A 22,565-nucleotide genomic window follows, 5' to 3' on the forward strand; every position below is an offset into this window, starting at 1 on the left:
GGAGGTGTTTGGAGTTGATGTATAAAGATGATATGAATGATAATGTACCTAGAAAGGGATCTAAGGATGGGTATTTGGTTATTAACTCCAGCCCTCGAAATTACATTCTATAAAGCCTGATAAATATCCAAAGGATTTTGTGGGTTTGCATCTACAATTCTTACCAAAGCAAGAATTAATGCATAAGTTACCAATACAAGAAATTAATGCATGAAATGCAACGGCCCTTAGTGAATAGGCGGATTTTATTCAGTGTATAAAAACAAACACTAATCTTCGAGACTATTTATTATTATTATTACAGCATATTTATAATGTACCCTTTCATATAACATGTTCAGGGTCACTTTACAAAATGACAAATGTAATCATAAATAAACAAGAAGATTATGGACATGTTAACGATTGTATACACAGTCAGTTGAAAGCCTGATTAAATAAATGTATTTTAAGTAGTTTTTTAAAAGAATATAGAGATGTACAACTTCTTAAACTAAATGGTAATAATTGAAAAGTTTTGGGCTTTAAAAGTAGTTTATCTAATGTTCGGCCAGGCGTATTCTGTTCTAATTTAAAAGATCTGAGAGGTAAACAGGGGCTAAATTATTTTATAAGTGATAAAATCTTAAAATCAATTCTATGTTCAACAGGTAACCAGTGTAAATTATATAAAACAGGAGATATATAGTCGCATTTCTTAGTTAAAGTAACAAGTCTAGCTGCAGTATTCCGTACATTTTATACACCATATTTTCACGTGGACGTATATTGTCGTCGCCCTTGTCCGTCCGTCCACAATTTGTGGACACTCTACAGGTCACAATTTTTATTCGATTTTGACCAAACTTGAAATATAGGTCTATCTCCCAAAGATCTTGGTTCCTTTCGATATTGGCATATATGGCCCCTGATTGTACCAAAAATCGCTTGATTAGCTTGTGGACACTCTAGAGGTCACAATTTTCATCTTGATTTTGATGAAACTTGAAAGGCACAAAGATCTTGGTTCCTGTCGATATTCGCGTAACTTACTGAATTATGGCCCTTGATGGTACGAAAATCGCTTTTTATTCAGCTTGTTCTTTGTCCATCTTTTGCAAAATCCATTGGCCTCTACAGTTACAAATAAAACAATCAAAGCTTGCGCCAATATTACGGGCACAATAAGATGAAAATATATCACAATTACCTATTACAACGGGGGGTGGGGGGATGTGCAAATTTACAATTAACTAAGATACGCTGTTTTCTACCCACAAGGTAGGTTTCTAAAAAATTTAAAGCAGAGCCACAAATACCGAATTTAAAATGAAGTCTACGTAAAAGAATAGAAGGATCTGCCGTGTCCAAAGCAACAGATAAATCTAATAAAATCAAAAATGTACTGTGGAATTTTTTGTAAGCACTTTGAAATGGTTCATACAAACAGTTATCATCTAGATTAGGATCCAGTGTATACTTTTTAATTGAAGGGGTAACATAAGCTTGTTTGAAAACGTTGGGAATAGTAGAAGATGATATACAAGAGTTGCTATTATATTGGTAAAAATTGGAATAACTTCGTCTAGACAGGAGTCGGAACAGGATCTAATGAACTTAGAAGCAGACGATTTCATTAGCTTTAAAACAAAAGATTCACTAACCGAGTTAAAGTTTTCTAACTTATCAAAATCATGAGCGTTCAAGTCACTAGTTTTATTTAAATCATCATGTTCAGTTAGTATTTTTATTTGGAAGACATCTGAGAATAAATTCGCGAGTTTGGTGTAATTATCATTGTCTGGGGGAATAGTCCGCTCAGCATTATGATCCAAAAGGGAATTCACAACTTTATACAGGCCTTTTTGTCAGTTTTCACCATTTTCTATTTTATCAAAGTAAAATTTAATTTTTTGCGTCTTCAATTAAAGATACATTATGGGAGATTAGACAAAGCTGGCAGTTCTCACTATAATAGTTACAAACTAGATAATGTTAAGGGAATTTGCTGAAAATTTCAGTCAAATTAATCCACTCTGAACCGAGATTTTAGCGATTAAATTTTCGGCCTGCCTTGATGGTCATTACTCAAGTCGGTACGATAAAAAAAAGAACATAGTCTCGAATATCCACTTCATGATTAAATTATGAATGAAAGTTTAGCAGCAAATCTGTTCAAAATCCAATAAATATCGCAGGCTGGCGTCGACATCGAGAGTTGATTATGGTCTGGATAAGTTAATTAATGTCTAATAATTTAGATAACATTTCACGCCTAAAAGAAGACCTGCAATAGGCAGATTTAGGTCTTGCATAATGTAATGTATTTTTAATTTAATGTCCAAAATGTCAACAAGCTTGGGTTGCTTTCTCGTATTTCCGCTTTAAATTTATTATTGTCAGGTGATTTAAACCTTCGATATTTTACAGTCTTTCTATTCAGTTGTGGTTTCTGGATCTTAAGATTAGAACTTGCCGTGAAATTATCAAATATTAATTTGTCTGAGACACAGAGGATATCCTGTTTAATGTCGCATGCATTTTGCATACCGATAGTTCATTGGCCAATCACGCTATTTTACCGACATTTTGCCTAATAGTTTGGATGCAGCTATGGCGGGTGTGGGGCCGGGCAGGGTAAGCTTACTCTTCCGGACACCTGTTACAACTGTTTGTCGTGTATTTTGTACGCGAGGAGCAGTCCATTTGCTGATTACACTATTTTGCTTGAATACACTATTTTGCCTAGAACGTTTTTTAGGACTTCGAATTCTGTCTTATGGTTTGGATTGTTCGTACTTGGTTTTATTTTATTATCACCAGATCGAGAATATGTCCACCGTTATGAGTCGAAAAAGAAACATTTAGTGTGAGAGATCTGTTATTCAACATTTTACAAAAAATCAACCGTGTTATAGTCAGTGGTATCATCAATATGAAAATTAAAATCCACCAAAATAATAATGCAACACTTAGTCATAATCAACTGGTCCAGAAATAATCCAAATTCTTCCAAACATTTTTAACACAAACATTCTTTCCCTGAAAGAAAACTGTAGAGAGCAATCCAAAATTTCAAAAGAATCAGAACATTCATGGCGGATTTTCTTACATTTAATAGATGACTTAAATACAAGTGCTAAACCTCCTCCACGTGAACCTCTAACGTAATGTATAGAATATCCATCGGGTACTAAAGCTGCGATTGTCGATGAATCCGAACAGTCTATCAATTGAATTTTCAACAATATAATCATATAAAAGAATCTGTGACAGTTCGAATTCAACGAAGTATGCTGTTCAAGTGAAATTCTTCTCAAAGCCTACTGCACGTAGGAGCATAGGCCATATCGATTTTGCGGGGGGGGGGGGTGTTAGTAAAAATGAGACCAACTTAGTGCAGGTGCAAGCTTCCTAGGGGAATCCAGGGGCATGCTTCCCCCGGAGAAATTTTTGAGTCTTAGAGTTCCTGGGGGAAGACTTTGCAGAATTCTGACGGTCAGAAAACACTTATAAGTAAAATTGACTACTACGCATGGGAATTATGTTATTTATTAAGAATTTTGCAAGAACGTACAAAATACTGTGAATCTGTGACAATTTCTTAAAGTTGTGGTGAATATACATAAATTAGCCTAGATATGACTGTTCTCATTTTATCTTCCCTTCTATTTTGGCATTGTTTGTTGTAAAGATGACTTCTTTATACCCGCCTGATCTTTTCGAAAGTGCAGCCCCAACACCGCTATATATATATATAATTCCAGATCAACCAAATGCATAAATCATTTCAATTACGGTAATAACACAACTTATTCTAAATTGATATACTCGATGTGACAGAGAACCAGTGTGGTAATACTGCTGTTTGTTGTCATGTAATTCGAAAAAAGTAAGATATTTCAGGCCCGTAGCTAGCCCAAAAATGTTGCGGGGGGGGGGGGGCTTCTGGGAGATTGTTGAGGTACCTACACTAGACGCCCCGTCCCCTCGGAAAATAGGGTTTGCACCTGAGGAGAGAGAGAGGAACTATGTGAATGACGGAAAATTTCAATTTTGAGGCTGAATTTGCGATATTGGCGTATTATAATATTTTGATATGAATATTATAAAAATCCGAAGGCAGGAATTCGACTTTAACGTATACCTATAATAAATTATGAGAAAAACGAAAAGTTCTGAATAGGGTTAGAGTGCGACTTGCTCGAATTTCCGGGATAAGGCGTTTTGGGCGCTCCATCAATCAAGTTGTGGTGTTAAAGGAGCTAAGTCTCTAACTCAATATGATCCAAAATCTTCAACATTGAAAACACAAATTATTTGTCAATTTAAATCTACATTGATGCTGTGATCTTACCGGGAAAAGATGGGCTTCTGATATCCAATATTTAAGACAAAATAAATATTTTACCATTGGTACACGAATCGTGTACCATAATGCGTTTCAGCCCCAGTTCTAGCAAGAGGAACGAGGCTAGACATATTGCACCAAACCAAACGGCGTATGTAGACTGGAATAACCAGGCGCTAGAAATTTGCATTCGATTGAGACTGGTGGCTTATTTCGCGGAACATAACTGATTTGAAATTAGAGTAAAAACGGAAACCATTGAATGTATATCCGTTTATATACATTCATATTACAGTATTATATGAGTTGCGACCCACTTGTGTCAATTTCTAGGTCCCAAATGTTAGCGATTTAGCTCCTTTAATCGTGTGATTCATTATATTCTCTAGAAAATCTATTTAACCCACCCAAAACAATTGCAAAATCAGTTAGTGTGTTTGTATTTCATGCAATGAATCTAAGAACATAAATTGTGTAGAGCTACATGTGTCACTACCTTTTTATACGCCCACATTTTCATGTGGCCGTATATTGTCGTCGCCCCTGTCAGTCCGTCCGTCCGATTTCAACGAAACTTGAAATATAGGTTTATCTCCCCAAAATCTCGGTTCCTTTCGATATTGGCATGTATCAGACTGTAACTTCATGAATTATGGCCCCTGATTGTACGAAAAATCGCGTTTTTAGCTTTAGCTTGTAGAGGTCACAAATTTTATCCGATTTGGTTTAAACTTGAAATGTATGTTTATAACCCACAGATCTCGATTCCTTTCGATATTCGCGCATATCGGACAATAAGTTTCTGAATTATGGCCCCTGATTGAACGGAGAATCGCGTTTTTAGCTTGTGGACCCCATATAGGTCACAATTTTTAGCCGATTTAAAAAACCGTGTGAATATATCACCGTTACACCCTAAGGATGGTTGAGTTCGAATTTCGTAAAAATCGGACCGAAACTGACAGACAAAATGGTCGCCCCTTGTTCGCAAATAGTGTCAAAATATTGCGTATCAGGGTTGTGGACCCTCTGGAGGTCACAACTTTCATCTGATTTTGATGAAACTTGAAATGCATGTTTATAACCCACAGATCTCGGTCCCTTTCGATATTCGCGCATATCGAACCATAACTTCCTGAATTATGGGCCCTGATTGTACGAAAAATCGCGTTTTTAGCTTGTGTACCCCATAGAGGTCACAATTTTAGCTTTAGCTTGTAGAGGTCACAAATTTTATCCGATTTGGTTTAAACTTGAAATGTATGTTTATAACCCACAGATCTCGATTCCTTTCGATATTCGCGCATATCGGACAATAAGTTTCTGAATTATGGCCCCTGATTGAACGAAAAATTGCGTTTTTAGCTTGTGGACCCCATATAGGTCACAATTTTTAGCCGATTTAAAAAAAAACGTTTGAATATATCACCGTTACACCCCAAGGATGGTTGAGTTTGAATTTCGTAAAAATCGGAGCGAAACTGACGGACAAAATGGCCGCCCCTCGTTCGCAAATAGTGTCAAAATATTGTGTATCAGGGTTGTGGACCCTTTGGAGGTCACAATTGTCATCTGATGAAATTTGAAATGCATGTTTATAAACCAAATATCTTGGTTCCTTTCTATTTTCATGCATATTGAATCGTAACTTCCCGAATTATGGCCCCTGATTTTATCCGATTTAAAAAAAAACGTTTGAATATATCACCGTTACACCCCAAGGATGGTTGAGTTTGAATTTCGTAAAAATCGGAGCGAAACTGACGGACAAAATGGCCGCCCCTCGTTCGCAAATAGTGTCAAAATATTGTGTATCAGAGTTGTGGACCCTTTGGAGGTCACAATTGTCATCTGATGAAATTTGAAATGCATGTTTATAAACCAAATATCTTGGTTCCTTTCTATTTTCATGCATATTGAATCGTAACTTCCCGAATTATGGCCCCTGATTTTATCCGATTTAAAAAAAAACGTTCGAATATATCACCGTTACACCGTAATTTTGTCTGGTGTCGAGTTTCATGAAAATGGGACCAAAATTGCCAAACAAAATGGCCGCTCCTCGTACGCAAATAGTGTAAACATCTAGTATATCAAAGTTGTGGACCCTCTAGAGGCCACAATTTTGATCCGATTTTGATGAAACTTGAAATGCAAGTTTATATCCCAAAGATCTCGGTTCCTTTAAATATTCGCGCATATCAGATCGTGACTTCCTGAATTATGGCCTCTGGTTGTACGAAAAATCGCGTTTTTAGCTTGTGGTCCCTCTAGAGGTCACAATTATTATTCGAATTAAAAAAACGTTCGAATATATCACCGTTACACCGTAATGTTTGTTGACTTCGAATTTCATGAAAATCGGGCCAAAAGTGCCAGACAAAATGGCCGTCCCTCGTACGCAAATAGTGTAAACATCTAGTAAATCAAGGTTGTGGACCTCTAGAGGTCACAATAAAATTTTGATCCGATTTCGATGAAACTTGAACTACATGTTTATAACCCAAAGATATTGGTTCCTGTCGATATTCGCGCATATCGGATCGTAACTTCCTGAATTATAGCCCTTGATTGAACAAAAAATCACGTTTTTAGCTTGTAGTCCCTGTAGAGGTCACAATTTTTATCCGATTTAAAAAAAACGTGTGAATATATCACCATTACACACTAATGGGTTGGTTCCTTTTGATAATCGCGGATACCCGAACTTAACTTCCTAGATTATGGCCCCTGATTGTTCGAAAAATCGCATTTTTAGCTTGCGGATTTTCTAGAGGTCACAATTTTTTTCCGATTTTAAAAATCGTTTAAATACATCACCATTCCACCACAATGAAGATTAAGTCGTATTTCGGGAAAATCGAAATGAAACTGCCCGACAAAATGGCCGCTCTTTGTATGCAAATTGTGAAGAAGTGTGTAATACGAAGGTTGTTGGGTCCTCGAGAGGTCACAATTTTTATCCGATTTTGATGAAACTTAAAAACATCTTTATATCCCAAAGATCTCAGTCCCTTTTGATATTTGCACATTTCGGGCCATAACTTTCTGGATTTTTGCCCCTGATTATACAAAAAATCGCGTTTGTTTTTAGCTTGTTCTCTATTCATCTGTTGCAAAATGTAGGCGTATCCTGCCTGGCAGTCGCTGGTGTATCAAAATTATTATCGAGATTTCCATGTATTAATATATTTCATCCCCTGTTTTATTACTCGATTCATGTAATGCTTCTACCATTCCTATACCATATTCCCATGTCAACACCTATACTAAGTCTTTCTGTTATTTATTTATTTATTATATTTATACCCATGAAATTCATCATACTTGTGTTGAATGTTGCGTCACTATCAGACCAGTTTGAGGAAAATGTGTATTCTGAGATGATTATCATACTGTTTGTCCTGTTAATGGATGTGCAACCTAGATTAAAATTATCATTTGTCTTGTTTGTAAATATATATATTATTTGTCATATTGTTATAAATTTATGTACATGTTTATATTGTAGGCCGTTTCGATACAATAAAATCTTATCTTATGAAGCGCCTCACCATTGGGGGTGGGGGCTCATACATAATGGCATGATTGGCGAGCCCCCCCCCCCCCCCCGTAAAGCCGAATGACATTGGTTGGGCGCCCCATATGTGCATGACCGTCTCCGTCCGATCCAGCGTTCTCCGTCAAGATAATGTAGTTAAAAGACCTAAACGGCGCTATTGCACTTTCGCACCTCTACCAGTTCCCGTTGTCGTAGAGAAATTTTCAGGGGATGTTAAGGATGACTAGCAATGACCACACATCAAATTTCAGCCGAATCGATCAATAAATTTTTATTTTACCGACCTTTAAATTTCTAACGGGAGAGAAGTTCATCCGTTTGTCGCCATTTTCTTTGTTGACGACTTAGACTCGAATAACAAGACACTAAGACGGATTCCGACACACTGCGCTAGCTGCCTAACACTGCAGTTCATAAAATTTAATAATAATTTTCGTATATTTTAAATTTTGCGCTAACGTGTGAATATCGCCGTAACCTTGACGCTGACCCTGACTTCAAATTTTCCATCAAGCTCGGGACCTCCGCGCTTTGTGCTGCGCCTCTATTTCTTGCTGTATTATCGAGGTTAATGTCCGGGGTGAAAGCAGAGAATTCAAAATTTTCATAGTCAGTTTTTGGACATTCGACCTTCAGTCTGTAACCAATTTAAATAGCTATCATCGACCTGCGGGCTATTAAATCGATCGTCCCTTACAAGTCAGTTCACCCGAGCCCGTATTTCTAGCATTAAATACACAGTTAAAGCCCTGTACATATGCCAACCGTTATTACGAACATATATTAATACGGCAATTCGTTTTTCAGACTTTTTACTAGTTTTATATAGTTAACAACCCATACACCTGACAGCCTGCCCATTATTGCGAAAGTTCGTTCTCCAGACGTTCTGGTAGATGACGCGTAAATCTAACAGACCGGTATTTCCATCGTCCGTTAATCCGAGGGAGCCATGGTGGCTGGGTAAGACGCTGGTGCCCTACCTTGGAGGTCGCCGTTCGCTCCCGGTTTTGGTCGAGAAATTCATCGAGATGTTCCGGATTGGGTCCCCCTTCTCAGTGGTGCAGGGCGGATGGAATGACAACCGTCTAGTCGTTCGGATGGGACGAAAAACCGAGGTCCCGTCCTCAAATTGGCATTTACGTAAAAGATTCTTTGACAGTTGGAATTCGATAAGAGTAGACTGTGGAATTCGATAAGAGTAGACTGTGGCACCGCTGTCCGGACAAAATTTCCATCATTAGCACACCGTATGGCGTATGCCCGTCTATTAACCCAGTCGGAGCAGACGCCATTTCATTTCTTTTCATTAATATACAGTCAGTTATATACAGCATTATCAAGAACCCCTGGTACTTTAGTACAATATAGACTTATTGCAGACATATAGAGGCTGAACTATGTGACGCTATGAAAATATTATAAATTTTCCACCCCACTGTTGTTTGACACCTGTTAATACGCATGTGTTGATAAATGTAATTTATAGTGGAATGACTTTACAATAATAAAAAGTATTGCGTATTAAAATTTGTGTTAATAATAAATATTATCAATATCAATTATTACCCAAAACCCTCATTTCGGTGCAGACCGCCGTTTGGTTTTATCGTAGTCATTACGTTATACTATAACCAACGTTAATAAATATTATACTCCCCAACCCCATAGTAGATATTACTATATTCTATAGCGAACATTAATAAATATTATACCCCTCCCCAATCTCGCTGTAAACTGCGGTTTCGTTCTATCGTAGTGATTACATTATACTGCAACCAACGTTAATATAATTATACCCCACCCCTCCCCTTTATTGGTTATCTGACTGCCGTATTGTAAGCCCACTCGGCAAACCTCGGCAGATTCCGGTACCCTACATCTAGCCTCGGCTGTATGACAGTAAGTGATATGTACCTACGCCTATACATTTTCGATGCGGCACCGGTTTACTTATAAGGGAAACTTGCCCGCGTTTAGAAAGAAGTTCTCAAAATTGCGTCGTCCGAAGAGTGTGTAGAATTTTCAGTGCATATTTGTCCTTGTCTAAAGAAAATCGGATAAACTTGAAAGAAAAACAGCTTCAAACTTTGAAAATTTTGTAAGATAAAACATTCTTCAAATACGTCGTCATCAATGACGTCATTGGTCGTCATGGACAATGCCATTGTAATCCGGGAACTTGAAAGTAGTTCTAATGGCAGACTTTGTCATACAGCCGAGATTAGATGTAGGGTACTGGAATCTGTTGAGGTTTGCCGAGTGATTGTAGGCCTACACGAATTTGAGGATAAAATTGTTTAAAATGTATAAATCTAGACCGAACCCACCCTCTCGTGGTTGACTATAATGTTAATTTTATTAAACCATATTGGATTATATACACCCACATTAAACTATTTTAATAATCTAAACACGGCCCCTCTGCGTTTCACCGTTTTCTGACCAAGCAGTGTGTGAAAGAACCCAGGTAAAGGTCGGTGGTCCTAGCCACGGTGGTGGCGTATAAAATTTTGTAAGAGGTGAAGGCCCTAAGTCAAGGTCAAATGTCCAAAAACTGACATTGAAAAGTTCGAGTTCAGTTTTCTGTAACATGACCTTGACCCACGACTTTGACCCAGTTATCTTTTCTGAAGGACGTCGTCTCTGCTTTCACCTCGAGCATTAACTTTGATAATACAGTAAGAAATAAGGCCAGGGCAAGCATAAACGCAAAGGCCCCGAGATGGAGGGGAAGTTTGGACTCAAGGTCAAGGTCACGGTTGGTTGGCGTTGACTAGTGGAGGTCACTACGACCTTTCATATTGACCGCGCCCATTGACTTCCTTTCGTACACGGGCCCTCTGCGTTTGACCGTTTTCTGACCTAGCAGTGTGCGACAGGACCAAGGTAAACGTCGATGGTTCAAGCCAAGATGATGGCCCTTGAAAATGGTTACGGGGTCAAGGTCGTAAGTCAAGGTCAAATGTCTCAAAACTGACTTTGAAATGTTTAAGTTCAGTTTTCTGTAACATGACCTTGACCTACGACTTTGACCAAATCATCTTTTCTTAAGGGCATCTTCTCTGCTTTCACCCCGGGCATTAACCTCGATAATACAGCAAGAAATAGGGGCGTAGCACTTATAAGCGCAAAGGTCCCAAACTCGATGGAAAATTTGAAGTCAGCGTCATGGTCACGGCGATATTCACACGTAAAGGCCAATCCATCTGGTCAACGCCAAATAGTATTTTATAGAAATTGGTGGCTTAAAGCGCAAAATTTAAAATATACGAAAATAATTATTAAATTTTATGAACTGCAGTGTTAGGCAGCTAGCGCAGTGTGTCGGAATCCGTCTTCGTGTCTTGTTATTCGAGTCTAAATGGCGACGAACGGATGAACTTCTCGCCCGTTAGAAATTAAAAGGTCGGTAAAATAAAAAGTTATTTATCGATTCGGCTGAAATTTGGTGTGCGGTCATTGCTAGTCACCCTTAACATCCCCTGAAAATTTCAAGTCTCTACGACAAGGGAAACTGGTAGAGGTGCGAAAGTGCAATAGCGCCGACATAAACTTCTATAACCATTCCTCAACATATGAAATAATCGCACACGTGTTTTGATTAGGCCTACTTAGATGTGTGCTTCTTTGCAAAAAATCAGCTTTTTAAAAAATGGGAATAATAAACACTTTATTTTAGCTAGCATTTGGCCATTATTTGCACTGATGGGTTAATTCAGCCCTTGGGCCTCTTTTATAGGGGAGGTTACTCTGTTACAAAACCGGAAGTCAAGAATATTAAAAGAAAAAGTAAGCAAAATGTTGTTTTGGTTTGCTTTGATTTCAGTTGATTTGAAGTCTTTTAAACAAATTTTATGTTTGATGACGTGTTAGAAAAATGAATAGGCCTAACCACAGGTTAAGGTGGTTACTTTATTAAACACTGAAAGGAAATATGAAGTTCTGATCGACCCTATTTACCATACTCATCTGGAGTGGAGGAAGAATGTCAATCGACTCAATCATATGTGAATCTGAATGTGCCCTACATTCCTGATTCCAGATTTCATTAATAAATTAATATAAACCACAAGTGAATGACGTGGCCACAGTTATCTTATGAAAATTGTAAACAATTTCAAAGATTGGGAATATCAATATATGATTAGATAGGTCTATCTACATCTATCAACAAACTAAACATATTGAACCTAAAGAAAAGTAAAAAAACTAAGTCAGATATAATATAATATATAATATTATCAAATTTTATCATTTCCGCAAGAAATGGTTCCACAACTGATGTCTTCTGCCTTGCTTCAGCCACAGTAGGGAATCGTTCTAAGGACTTCCTTTGAGCAAGTTGTGTAGTCATTTGATGATAAAAAAGTTACTGGCCTATTATTATAACTCCGTTAATTTTCAATTAAACTGGCCCAAAATGTTTATTCCTTAATTACCTATCTACAGCCGGCGTGTGTATTCTTTAACGCCTGAAGGATTCCTTAATCCCCCTAATTAAATAAAACAATTGACTACGGAATAATTTGTTTTGTAATTCATTTTAATTTAAGATCCAATTTAGAGTGCCTACAGGAACTCCGCGTATGACCCCGTGCAATTTTCGCGCCAAAGTTTAACCTCATTTACTACACCCGTAGTACATGGAACAGTACATGGTAATAAGATTCCCGGCGTTGATTAGCAGAGAAATGAGTGCGATCTATTGTACATGTTCTGCATAGTCATCGGAAAATTCCATATTCACTGAAAATTTCAAATGGAGTTACGATAAAAGTTGTTCTTTATGTATAGAAATGGTTATTATTATTATATATAGCTAATAATGAATATATTGACAAATGACTAGCACCATTTTTATACGCCCACATTTTCATGTGGACGTATTATGCCGTCGCCCCTGTCCGTCCGTCCACAATTGTTTGTGGACTCTCTACAGGTCACAATTCTTATCCGATTTCGACGAAACTTGAAATATAGGTTTATCCCCAAAAGATCTCGGCTGCTTCCGATATTGGCATGTATCGGATCAAAACTTCATGGATTATGGCCCCTGTTTGTACGAAAAATCACGTTTTTAGCTTGTGGACCCTATAGAGGTCACAATTTTTATCCGATTTTGTTGAAACTTGAAATGTAAGTTTATAACCCAAAGATCTCAGTTCCTTTTGATATTTGCGCATATCGGACAGTAACATCCTGAATTATGGCCCCTGATTGTACGAAAAATCACGTTTTTAGCTTGTGGACCCTAAAGAAGTCATAATTTTTATCCGATTTAAAAAACCGTTCTATTATATCACCGTTACACCCTAAGGATGACTGAATTCGAATTTCGTGAAAATCGGCCCAAAATTGACAGACAAAATGGCCGCCGTTAGTTCCCAAATAGCGTAAGAATATGGTATATCAAGGTTGTGGACCCTATAGGGGTCACAATTTTTATCCGATTTTGTTGAAACTTGAAATGTAAGTTTATAACCCAAAGATCTCGCTTCCTTTCGATATTCGTGCATATCAGACCGTAACTTCCTGAATTATGGCCCCTGATAGTACGAAAAATCACGTTTTTAGCTTGTGGACCCTATAGAAGTCATAATTTTTATCCGATTTAAAAAAACGTTCTATTATATCACCGTTACACCCTAAGGATGACTGAGTTCAAATTTCGTGAAAATCGGCCTAAAATTGACAGACAAAATGGCCGCCATTCGTTCCCAAATAGCGTAAGAATATGGTATATCAAGGTTGTGGACCCTATAGAGGTCACAATTTTTATCCGATTTTGTTGAAACTTGAAATGTAAGTCTATAACCCAAAGATCTCGGTTCCTTTCGATAATCGCGCACATCGAACCGTATTTTCCTTGATTATGGCCCGTGATTGTACGAAAAATCGCGTTTTTAGCTTGTGGACCCTATAGAGGTCATAATTTTTATCCGATTTAAAAAAACGTATTATTATATCACCGTTACACCCTAAGTACGACTGAGTTTGAATTTCATGAAAATCGGCCCAAAATTGACTGACAAAATTGCCGCCGTTCATTCTCAAATAGCGTAAAAATATAGTATATCAAGGTTGTGGGCCGTATAGAGGTCACAATTTTTATCCGATTTTGTTGAAACTTGAAATATAAGTTTATAACCCAAAGATCTCGGTTCCTTTCAATATTTGCCCATATTGGACCTTAACTTCCTGAATTATGGCCCCTGATTGTACGAAAAATCATGTTTTTATCTTGTGGACCCATTAGAGGTCATAATTTTTATCCGATTTAAAAAAACGTATTATTATATTACAGTTCCACCCTAAGGACAGTTGAGTTTGAATTTTGTGAAAATCGGCCCAAAATTGACAGACAAAATGGCCGCCGTTCGTTCTCAAATAGCGTAAAAATGTGGTATATCAAGGTTGTGGACCCTATAGAGGTCACAATTTTTATCCGATTTTGTTGAAACTTGAAATGTAAGTTTATAACACAAAGATCTCAGTTCCTTTCGATATATGCGCATATCGGACCGTAGTTTCATGAATTATGGCCCCTGATTGTACGCAAAAACGCGTTTTTTGGCTTGTGGACTCTATGGAGGTCATAATTTTTATCCGATTTAAAAAAACGTGTTAATATATCACCGTTACACCATAAGGACGGCTGAGTTCTAATTTCGTGAAAATCGGCCCAAAACTGACAGACAAAATGGCTGCCGTTCGTTCTCAAATAGCGTAAAAATATGGTATATCAAGGTTGTGGACCCTATAGAGGTCACAATTTTTATCCCATTTTGTTGAAACTTGAAATGTAAGTTTATAACCCAAAGATCTGGTTCCTGTCGATATTCGCGCATATGGGACCGAAACTTCCTGAATTATGGCCCCTGATAGTACGAAAAATCATGTTTTTAGCTTGTGGACCCTATAGAGGTCATAATTATTATCCGATTTAAAAAATCATATTATTATATCACCGTTACACCCTAAGGACGACTGAGTTCTAATTTCGTGAAAATCGGCCAAAAACTGACAGATAAAATGGCCGCCCTTCGTTCTCAAATAGCGTAAAAATATGGTATATCAGAGGTTACAATTTTTATCCGATTTTGTTGAAACTTGAAATGTAAGTTTATAACCCAAAGATCTTGGTTCTTTTCGATATTCGCGCATATCGGATCGTAACTTACTGAATTATGGCCCCTGATTGTACGAAAAATCGCGTTTTTAGCTTGTGGACCCTATAGAGGTCATAATTTTTTATCCGATTTGAAAAAACGTATTATTATATCACCGTTACACCCTAAGGACGACTGAGTTCAAATTTCCTGAAAATCGGCCCAAAACTGACAGACAAAATAGCCGCGTAAAAATATGGTATATCAAGGTTGTGGACCCTATAGAGGTCACAATTTTTATCCGATTTTGTTGAAACTTGAAATGTAAATTTATAACTCAAAGATCTTGGTTCCTTTCGATATTTGCGCATATCGAATTGTAATTTCCTGAATTATTGCCCTCGATTGTAGGAAAAATTACTTTCGTTTTAGCTTGTTTTCTATCCATCTCTCGAAAATGTGGGCGTAATCCTGCCTGGCAGCCGCTGGTTTTTTGTGTTTATGCCATCAGCTAAAGAGAAATCAATGCTTTTTTGTGCAACCCCCAGTCAGAAATAATTGATATTGAAATACTGGGTAAGGTATATGGAATAGAACACAGTTTCCTGCTTGTCATTTAAAAATCCCATTGATCACGAGCTTAAGTTTAGTTTTGGTTTATAAAAATCAAGGATTCGGAAGAGGTCTCTATCAGAATAAAGTGTGCTTCAATTTTTCTTAGTTGAATTATAACATGAGTTATAAAAAAGAAACAAATTGTTAGACTTTTAATATACAGATTAAATGGGATCTGTGGTTAGGATAATTTGAGATAAATAACTGATCACTTCTTTGTATTATTACTATTTTAAAACACCACAGCTATCACTAGCATCATTTTTACCTTCATGAAAATCTTTAAATTTTATATTTTGCAGATTAAAGTATATCTCCACTGATAGATACATGTATCTGACCAAAAGATGATAATCTACTGAATCAGTAGTTTGGTAGTTAATTTCATTCACATCCCACAATAAAGCATAAGAAACACAATGAGTCGTAAGGAAAAGTGGGAGTTAATCCCCCCTCGATGGCTGAACTGCCCTCGCAAAGGGCAAATTATAGAAGATACGTTTATTCCGTTTAAAACTCCTTTAAGTGAAAAATATAGTGATCAGATTCCTGATGAATGTATATTTAATGTTGATATGTTGTTTAACTCTGTTAAAATCTACAAGAAAAAAATAGGTTTATTTATCGATTTAACGAACACAACACGATTTTATGACAGCAACCTCGTAGAAAAACTTGAATGTAAATATGTCAAATTGTGCTGTAAAGGTCGAGCCGAAACACCAACCAAAGAGCAGACTGAAGCTTTCGTTAATCTCTGTGCTAGATTTAAACAACAGAAACCATTAGAATTAATAGGTGTTCATTGTACCCATGGTTTTAATAGGACTGGTTTTCTAATCGTAGCTTTTCTTGTGGAACGATTTGATTGGAGCGTTGAAGCTGCTGTCCGTGTCTTTGCTGAAACAAGACCACCGGGTATTTATAAACAGGAATATTTAGATGAGTTGTTTGGTCGCTATGGAGATATCGATGATACTCCTGCTGCACCAGCAATGCCGAGTTGGTGTTCTGAAGCAGACGACAGTGTGGACGATGACGGAAATGACATGGGTACTGATGGAAATGCCGGAAAAGGCAAAAGAAATGGTAACTTCCGGAAAGAGTTTGTTAAAAAAGATGCCAAATTCATGGAGGGAATTTCAGGTGTCAGTATAGTCTCTGGGCAACCACGTTTAAGTCAGTTACAGAGGAAATGTCAGGAAATGTCTGGATGGAAGAAGAACGGCTTTCCTGGTTCACAACCTGTTTCCATGGATATCCGAAATCTCAACTTTATACGACAGAAACCATATAAAGTGAGCTGGAAGGCAGACGGCACGCGATATATGATGTTAATTGATGGTAATAATGAAGTTTATATGATTGACAGAGACAATGCAGTGTTTCATGTTTCTAACGTAGATTTTCCCAAACGTAAAGACTTAACAGCTCATTTACATAGTACATTACTTGATGGTGAAATGATTCTAGATAAAGTTGATGATGTTATTGTACCGCGATACCTTGTTTACGATATTCTACGGTTTGAAGGACAGGAAGTAGGTAAAACGGATTTTGATAGACGCTTGTTATGCATACAAAAAGAAATTATCGGCCCCCGCCATGCCAAGATACAGCATGGAATGTTGGATAAAAATAAAGAACCCTTTAGTATCCGTAGCAAACCCTTTTGGGATGTGACAATGTCAGAAAAACTCTTAGATGGTAAATTTTCTAAGGAAGTTAGTCATGAAGTAGATGGATTGATTTTCCAACCCGCTGCCGATCCCTACAATCCAGGTCGATGTGACGATGTGTTAAAATGGAAACCACCAGATTTAAATTCTGTAGACTTCAGATTGAAAATTGTGAAAGAACAGAAAGAAGGCATGTTACCACAGACAAAAGGTTATTTATTTGTTGGTGGTCTGGAACCACCCTTTGGAGAAATGAAGGTATATCTAATGTAAACTGTAGTATTTATATTTATATTGTCATTGCAATTTAACTTGTATTCGCAATCTACAAATCAGATTTTAAGTTATCAGAAAAAATACCAATGCATTGTACTACACCCACAGAAAATATTACCCTTTTACTCCCTCCCCTCCCCCCCACCCCCAAAATAAAGAAAAAAATCATGTTGGATGGGAATATGCACATAATTTGTAATTAATGGACAGTTGCTAATTTTTCTCAATGAAATTGAGATTTGTAATCAATGACAGGCTTGTAAATATTTTAGGGGGGTTGGATGGCCGAATGGTTAGCACACGCGTGCTGTATCATACGGTCTGTCATTGAGTCAACTGGCGGGGTTTCGATTCCCCGGTTGTACGTGGCAAGGAGTAGGGTCGCCTGTCCAATCTCGTGGGTTTTCTCCGGGTCCTCCGGTTTCCTCCCACTGCTAAAGACCCCTACGCGCAAGTGAATTATTGAAATAAAATTGAACCATGTTAGTCCCGAAATGACCTAGTTTGTGTCAAGTGGATGTTAAACCCCATTTCTGTCTGTCTGTCTGTAAATATTATAAGAATTCATTTTTTATTTTGTGTATTTTAGGTTAATAAAGAACTACGAGCACTAGATAATAAGATAATTGAGTGTATGTGGGATGGTACAACATGGAAATTTATGAGACAAAGAACAGATAAATCCTTCCCCAATAGTTTTAATACAGCTAAAGGTGTTTGTGAAAGTATTAAGAACCCTGTTACTAAACAAATTCTATTTCAAACTATTAATAATGAACGATGGACGCCTAGTAAACAACAAAACCATGGACAAAAACGACCAGCTGACAATAACATGATGCCACCTCCACCACCTAAATTTTCCAAACCCTAATCTGAAATATATGTTTGGTTTACTTTAATGGATCGTATAAAATGTTGAAAAGGATTTCAGAATTGTGGATGCTTTTATGAGTAATTTCAGTGCTCTGTCATCCTATGTATCCTATTTTGCTTTGTCAGTTGGGAGGTTGGTTGGTCGAATTGTGTAGTTGGTTTCGAGTGGACGTTAAACCACATTTCTCTCACTCTCTTTCACTTTATCTGTCAGTACATGTTTATACATATAATGCCACATGTTATAACTGTGAAGACAGAAAAATACCTGTTGCATGTTAAAGCTCCATGTAAGAACATCAAAACATTGTAATAGAAGTGTTTTCATCGTATTCCGATTAAAGCCAATTACCCAAGTGGAATTTATAGATGCGTGACAGGCCCGATTTATCAAATATTCGTAATAACACTAGTTAAATATTGCAATTTCCCCAAATTTGACAATGACACTTCAAATCAAATATCTTGGGTGCAAGTGACCACATGTACAAATTAAAAGTGAAATTTGTTTGGTTATTCATTATTATCATATCCATGGATATTAAAGATACATTATGGGAGATTAGATAAAGAGCTGGCAGTTCTCACTATAATAGTTAAAAACTAGATAATGTAAAGGGAATTTGCTGAAAATTTCAGTCAAATTGATCCACTCTGAACCGTGAATGTAGCGATTGAATTTTGGGCCTAGCCTCGATCATCATGAATGACTCAATGAGCGTTGAGCATCAGTTCGGATTATAATCGTGTAAATATCGCAGGCTAGCGATGCAATCGAGAGTTGATTATGGTCTGGATAAGTTAATTAATGTCTAATTAATAATTTAGATAACATTTCAGGCCTAAAGAAAGACCTGCAATTGGCAGATTTAGCTCTTGCATAATGTATGTTTAATGATATCGGTATTCTTTAAAAAAGCTATACATTTTCAAGTTCATGTTAAAGTTTGTCTGCCCAACCGGTTTCCTCCCACTACTAAAGAACCCTATTGAAATGAAAAACATTGTACCATGTGTTAAACCGTGTCTCTTGCTTTCTCAAGTATTAGAGTTTTTTCCATCCGGTTTGTCTAGAAACATGACAATGTAAACTAGAATCATTAAACCAAGAAAAATTCAGTGACTTTTCAAATCCCAAATAGAGTACATGTAGTTGGAAACAGCTTTCTGGACAAAAGCACATCTGTCTGTTAATAACCTTGGTCCTGTAACAACTGTTCTTTGTTTTGTATGAATACTCTCATTGTAAAACTTTTATTCTGCAATGCAGTGAACTTAAATATTCATTGTTGAACTACAAATTTTGTTATATTTGGAAATATAATATACTCTTCAAAAAAAAGTAGGGGATATTGAAATGCAAATACCTATGCAGGTTGTGATATGATAAATAGTCATTGACACTTGACATGCTTTGAGAGTATGTTCACAGATGAAGAACTTATCGCTCCAACAGAACCACTGAGCTGCACGTCCGACACGCAATAGCGCAATACAAGCGGGAGGGATTCATTGTCATATTTGACACTTCAAGGAAGGGTTGATGAAAACTGCCGATTGTTGGTTTATCCTATCCATGTTTGCTTTCCTATCGGTTCTTGCATAAGATTTACTGTTTAGCATATCTTTGCTTTAGTGTGTTACGTTTGATTTAATCGGGAGACGTGTTCGTCAACGTCAACCGACAACACTGCAAGAATTGGCTGTGGCACTGCAAGAGGAGTGGGTCAGATTGTCCCAAATCGTGATTGGACAGTTAATTAGGAGCATGCCCTGACGAATTGCTGAATATCTGAGGATTGGTGAAGCAATTAATCATTATTAAATCAAAAACGTCCATTTTCACTTTTGACAGGATATCTCTTTGCGATTGAAATGGGGCCGTCAGATAAGTCGCCTATATGAACTGTTTATGTTCATGTGTAGGCAATTGGCCAGTTATTAACATACACTGGTTACCTCTAATAGAAACAGCAGTGCATTTCCGCAGTTTTGTATTGTTTCTGAATATCCCCTAATTTTTTTGAAGAGTATATTTCTAATGACTAGGAAAAAATACTATAGTTGACTCAAAAATTAGAAAGTAAATTATTGTACATTGTCAAAAGCTTATATGCAGTTCGAATGCCTGTTTGATCACCAATATAATCATTCAATGCCTGAATTTTTATACGCCCACATTTTCATGTGGACGTATTATGCCGTTGCCCCTGTGACTACAGGTCACAATTTTTATCCAATTTTTCCTTTCGATATTGGCGTGTATCGGATCGAAACTTGTATGAAAAATCACGATTTTAGCTTGTGGAGACAGAGGTCACAATTTTCATCTGATTTTGATGCCAGTTTATAACCCAATGATCGGATCGTAACTTCTTGAATTATGGCCCTTGATTTCGTTGCCTGGCAACCTATTTTTTAGTTTGTGGATGCTCTAGATGTCACAATTTTTTATCCGATTTTAAAAACCGTTTAAATATATCACCATCCACCATAATCTAGGTTGAATTCGAATTCTGGGGAAATCGAAACGAAACTGCCCAATAAAATGTTGTTTCTTTGTACGCAAGTTGTGTAAAAGTATGTAATATGAAGGTTGTAGACCCTTTAGAGGTCACAATTTTTATCTGATTTTGATGAAACTTAAAATGTATCCCAAAGATCTCAGTTCCTTTTGACCATAACTTTCTGGATTATGGCCCCTTATTGTACCAAAAATCGTTTTTGTTATTAGCTTGATCTCTATCCATCTCTTGCAAAATGTGGGCATATCTTGCCTGGCAACCGCTGGTTGGACTAGGATCTGATTCCCAACCGCTAATCATCTTCCTGGTTCGTACAACAATAATCCAAATTTTGTTGGATCTCTGAGGATTTATTACCCAATCTATTGATATTCAGTTGATCGTCCACCAGTTGGAACCGTGGGGAAGGGACCCAAGGGGATGTTGCGAAACCCAAATTGAATCAACATAATAAATATGACTGATGGATACTAATTGATTGAAATAGTGTGTTTTATATAAAATGTGTAAGATATGTGGATGCTGATCATATCTATAGAAAATGTACATATGTGTATAGAGATTGTTTACGTAGCAACCAGTATGATATGAAGATTAAGTGTATTCTATTTATAATAATCTATTTTAAGATAATCTACTGTTATGTGTTTTATTTGCCCACAATGTTTGGGAGGGGTGTGTGGAAGAAAATGCATTTTCATGTATAAAGAGATTTGGTTACCCCAGGGGCAATGCAATGGAAATGAATAGAGACTTAGTAAGGAACGTTTGGCTAATTAACCCGAAGGTCAGTGCTTCCATCACAGTGTTGGCTGAGAAAATGTCTCAGGATATTTCAATTTGTTTTCCCCTGGCAATAAACAGTGTGTAGTTGCTCGGATAGAACAAAAGACTGAGGTCCCATGTACACATTAGCAGTGTGAATTGGATAAAGAATGAGCAGGAATGCCGCTATTCAGGCAAAATTTCCTTCATTGTTCACTGCATGGTATGCCCATCTTAATCAGCTCTTTTGGTGTACAAAAGTAGAATATTAAACCTCATTTCATGAGTGGGTTTTCATATGCAAAACCATAAATAATGCTATATTGGAACATTTTCTAGTTGCTGCACCCCCAGACAGTCTTCGTCACTAACAGTCGACTGGCCGCGGACACAATACTGGAATTACTTCGGCAATTACCCCCACCGCTCCCCAAATACTAATTTGCCGTTGTCGTACATGAATCGATCGTCTGACATTTCATTCTTGGCGGTGGGATCACACCTTAATTTCCAAAGTTATTGTCTTGGATTACATATTAGGACCTTGTGAATACCCTAGTGTCTAATATCAACAAATTTCTGAGACCCGCTGTCCTTGATGACGCTGAAAAACTGTGTGGGAGTGTATGGGATCTAAAGCCGATCGTATGGCTGAATGATTAGCATTTTTGACTAAATGGAGCTTAATCGACGGCCGTTGTGAGGCGATTAACGAAAACAAATCCGATATTAAACACATTAACTATACGTTACGAGAACAACGACTGCTAGTTATATTATTACGGTACTTTTAGTAACTTCCATGGTTTCGTGCAGGTGGTGTTA

The 22,565-nt window shown here is 37.2% G+C and overlaps 1 protein-coding gene across 2 annotated transcripts; it reads left to right on the forward strand.

Annotated features, from left to right (window-relative positions):
- The first annotated feature begins 11,653 nt into the window (after positions 1-11,653).
- LOC126829632 (mRNA-capping enzyme) lies at positions 11,654-21,608 on the forward strand. Of its 2 annotated transcripts, none has more exons than XM_050559616.1 (3): positions 11,654-11,684; positions 15,922-17,556; positions 18,164-21,608. In XM_050559616.1, exons 2-3 carry the CDS (start codon positions 16,039-16,041, stop codon positions 18,446-18,448), a joined length of 1,803 nt encoding a protein of 600 aa, XP_050415573.1. In that variant the 5' UTR covers positions 11,654-11,684; positions 15,922-16,038; the 3' UTR covers positions 18,449-21,608. The 2 variants fall into 2 exon arrangements, with proteins under 2 accessions (XP_050415573.1, XP_050415572.1); XM_050559615.2 differs by lacking the exon at positions 11,654-11,684 and adding an exon at positions 11,710-11,792.
- The last annotated feature ends 957 nt before the right edge of the window (positions 21,609-22,565 follow it).

The sequence above is a fragment of the Patella vulgata genome, chromosome 8 (genome assembly GCF_932274485.2).
Source record: "Patella vulgata chromosome 8, xgPatVulg1.2, whole genome shotgun sequence".
NCBI classification, from domain to species: domain Eukaryota; kingdom Metazoa; phylum Mollusca; class Gastropoda; family Patellidae; genus Patella; species Patella vulgata.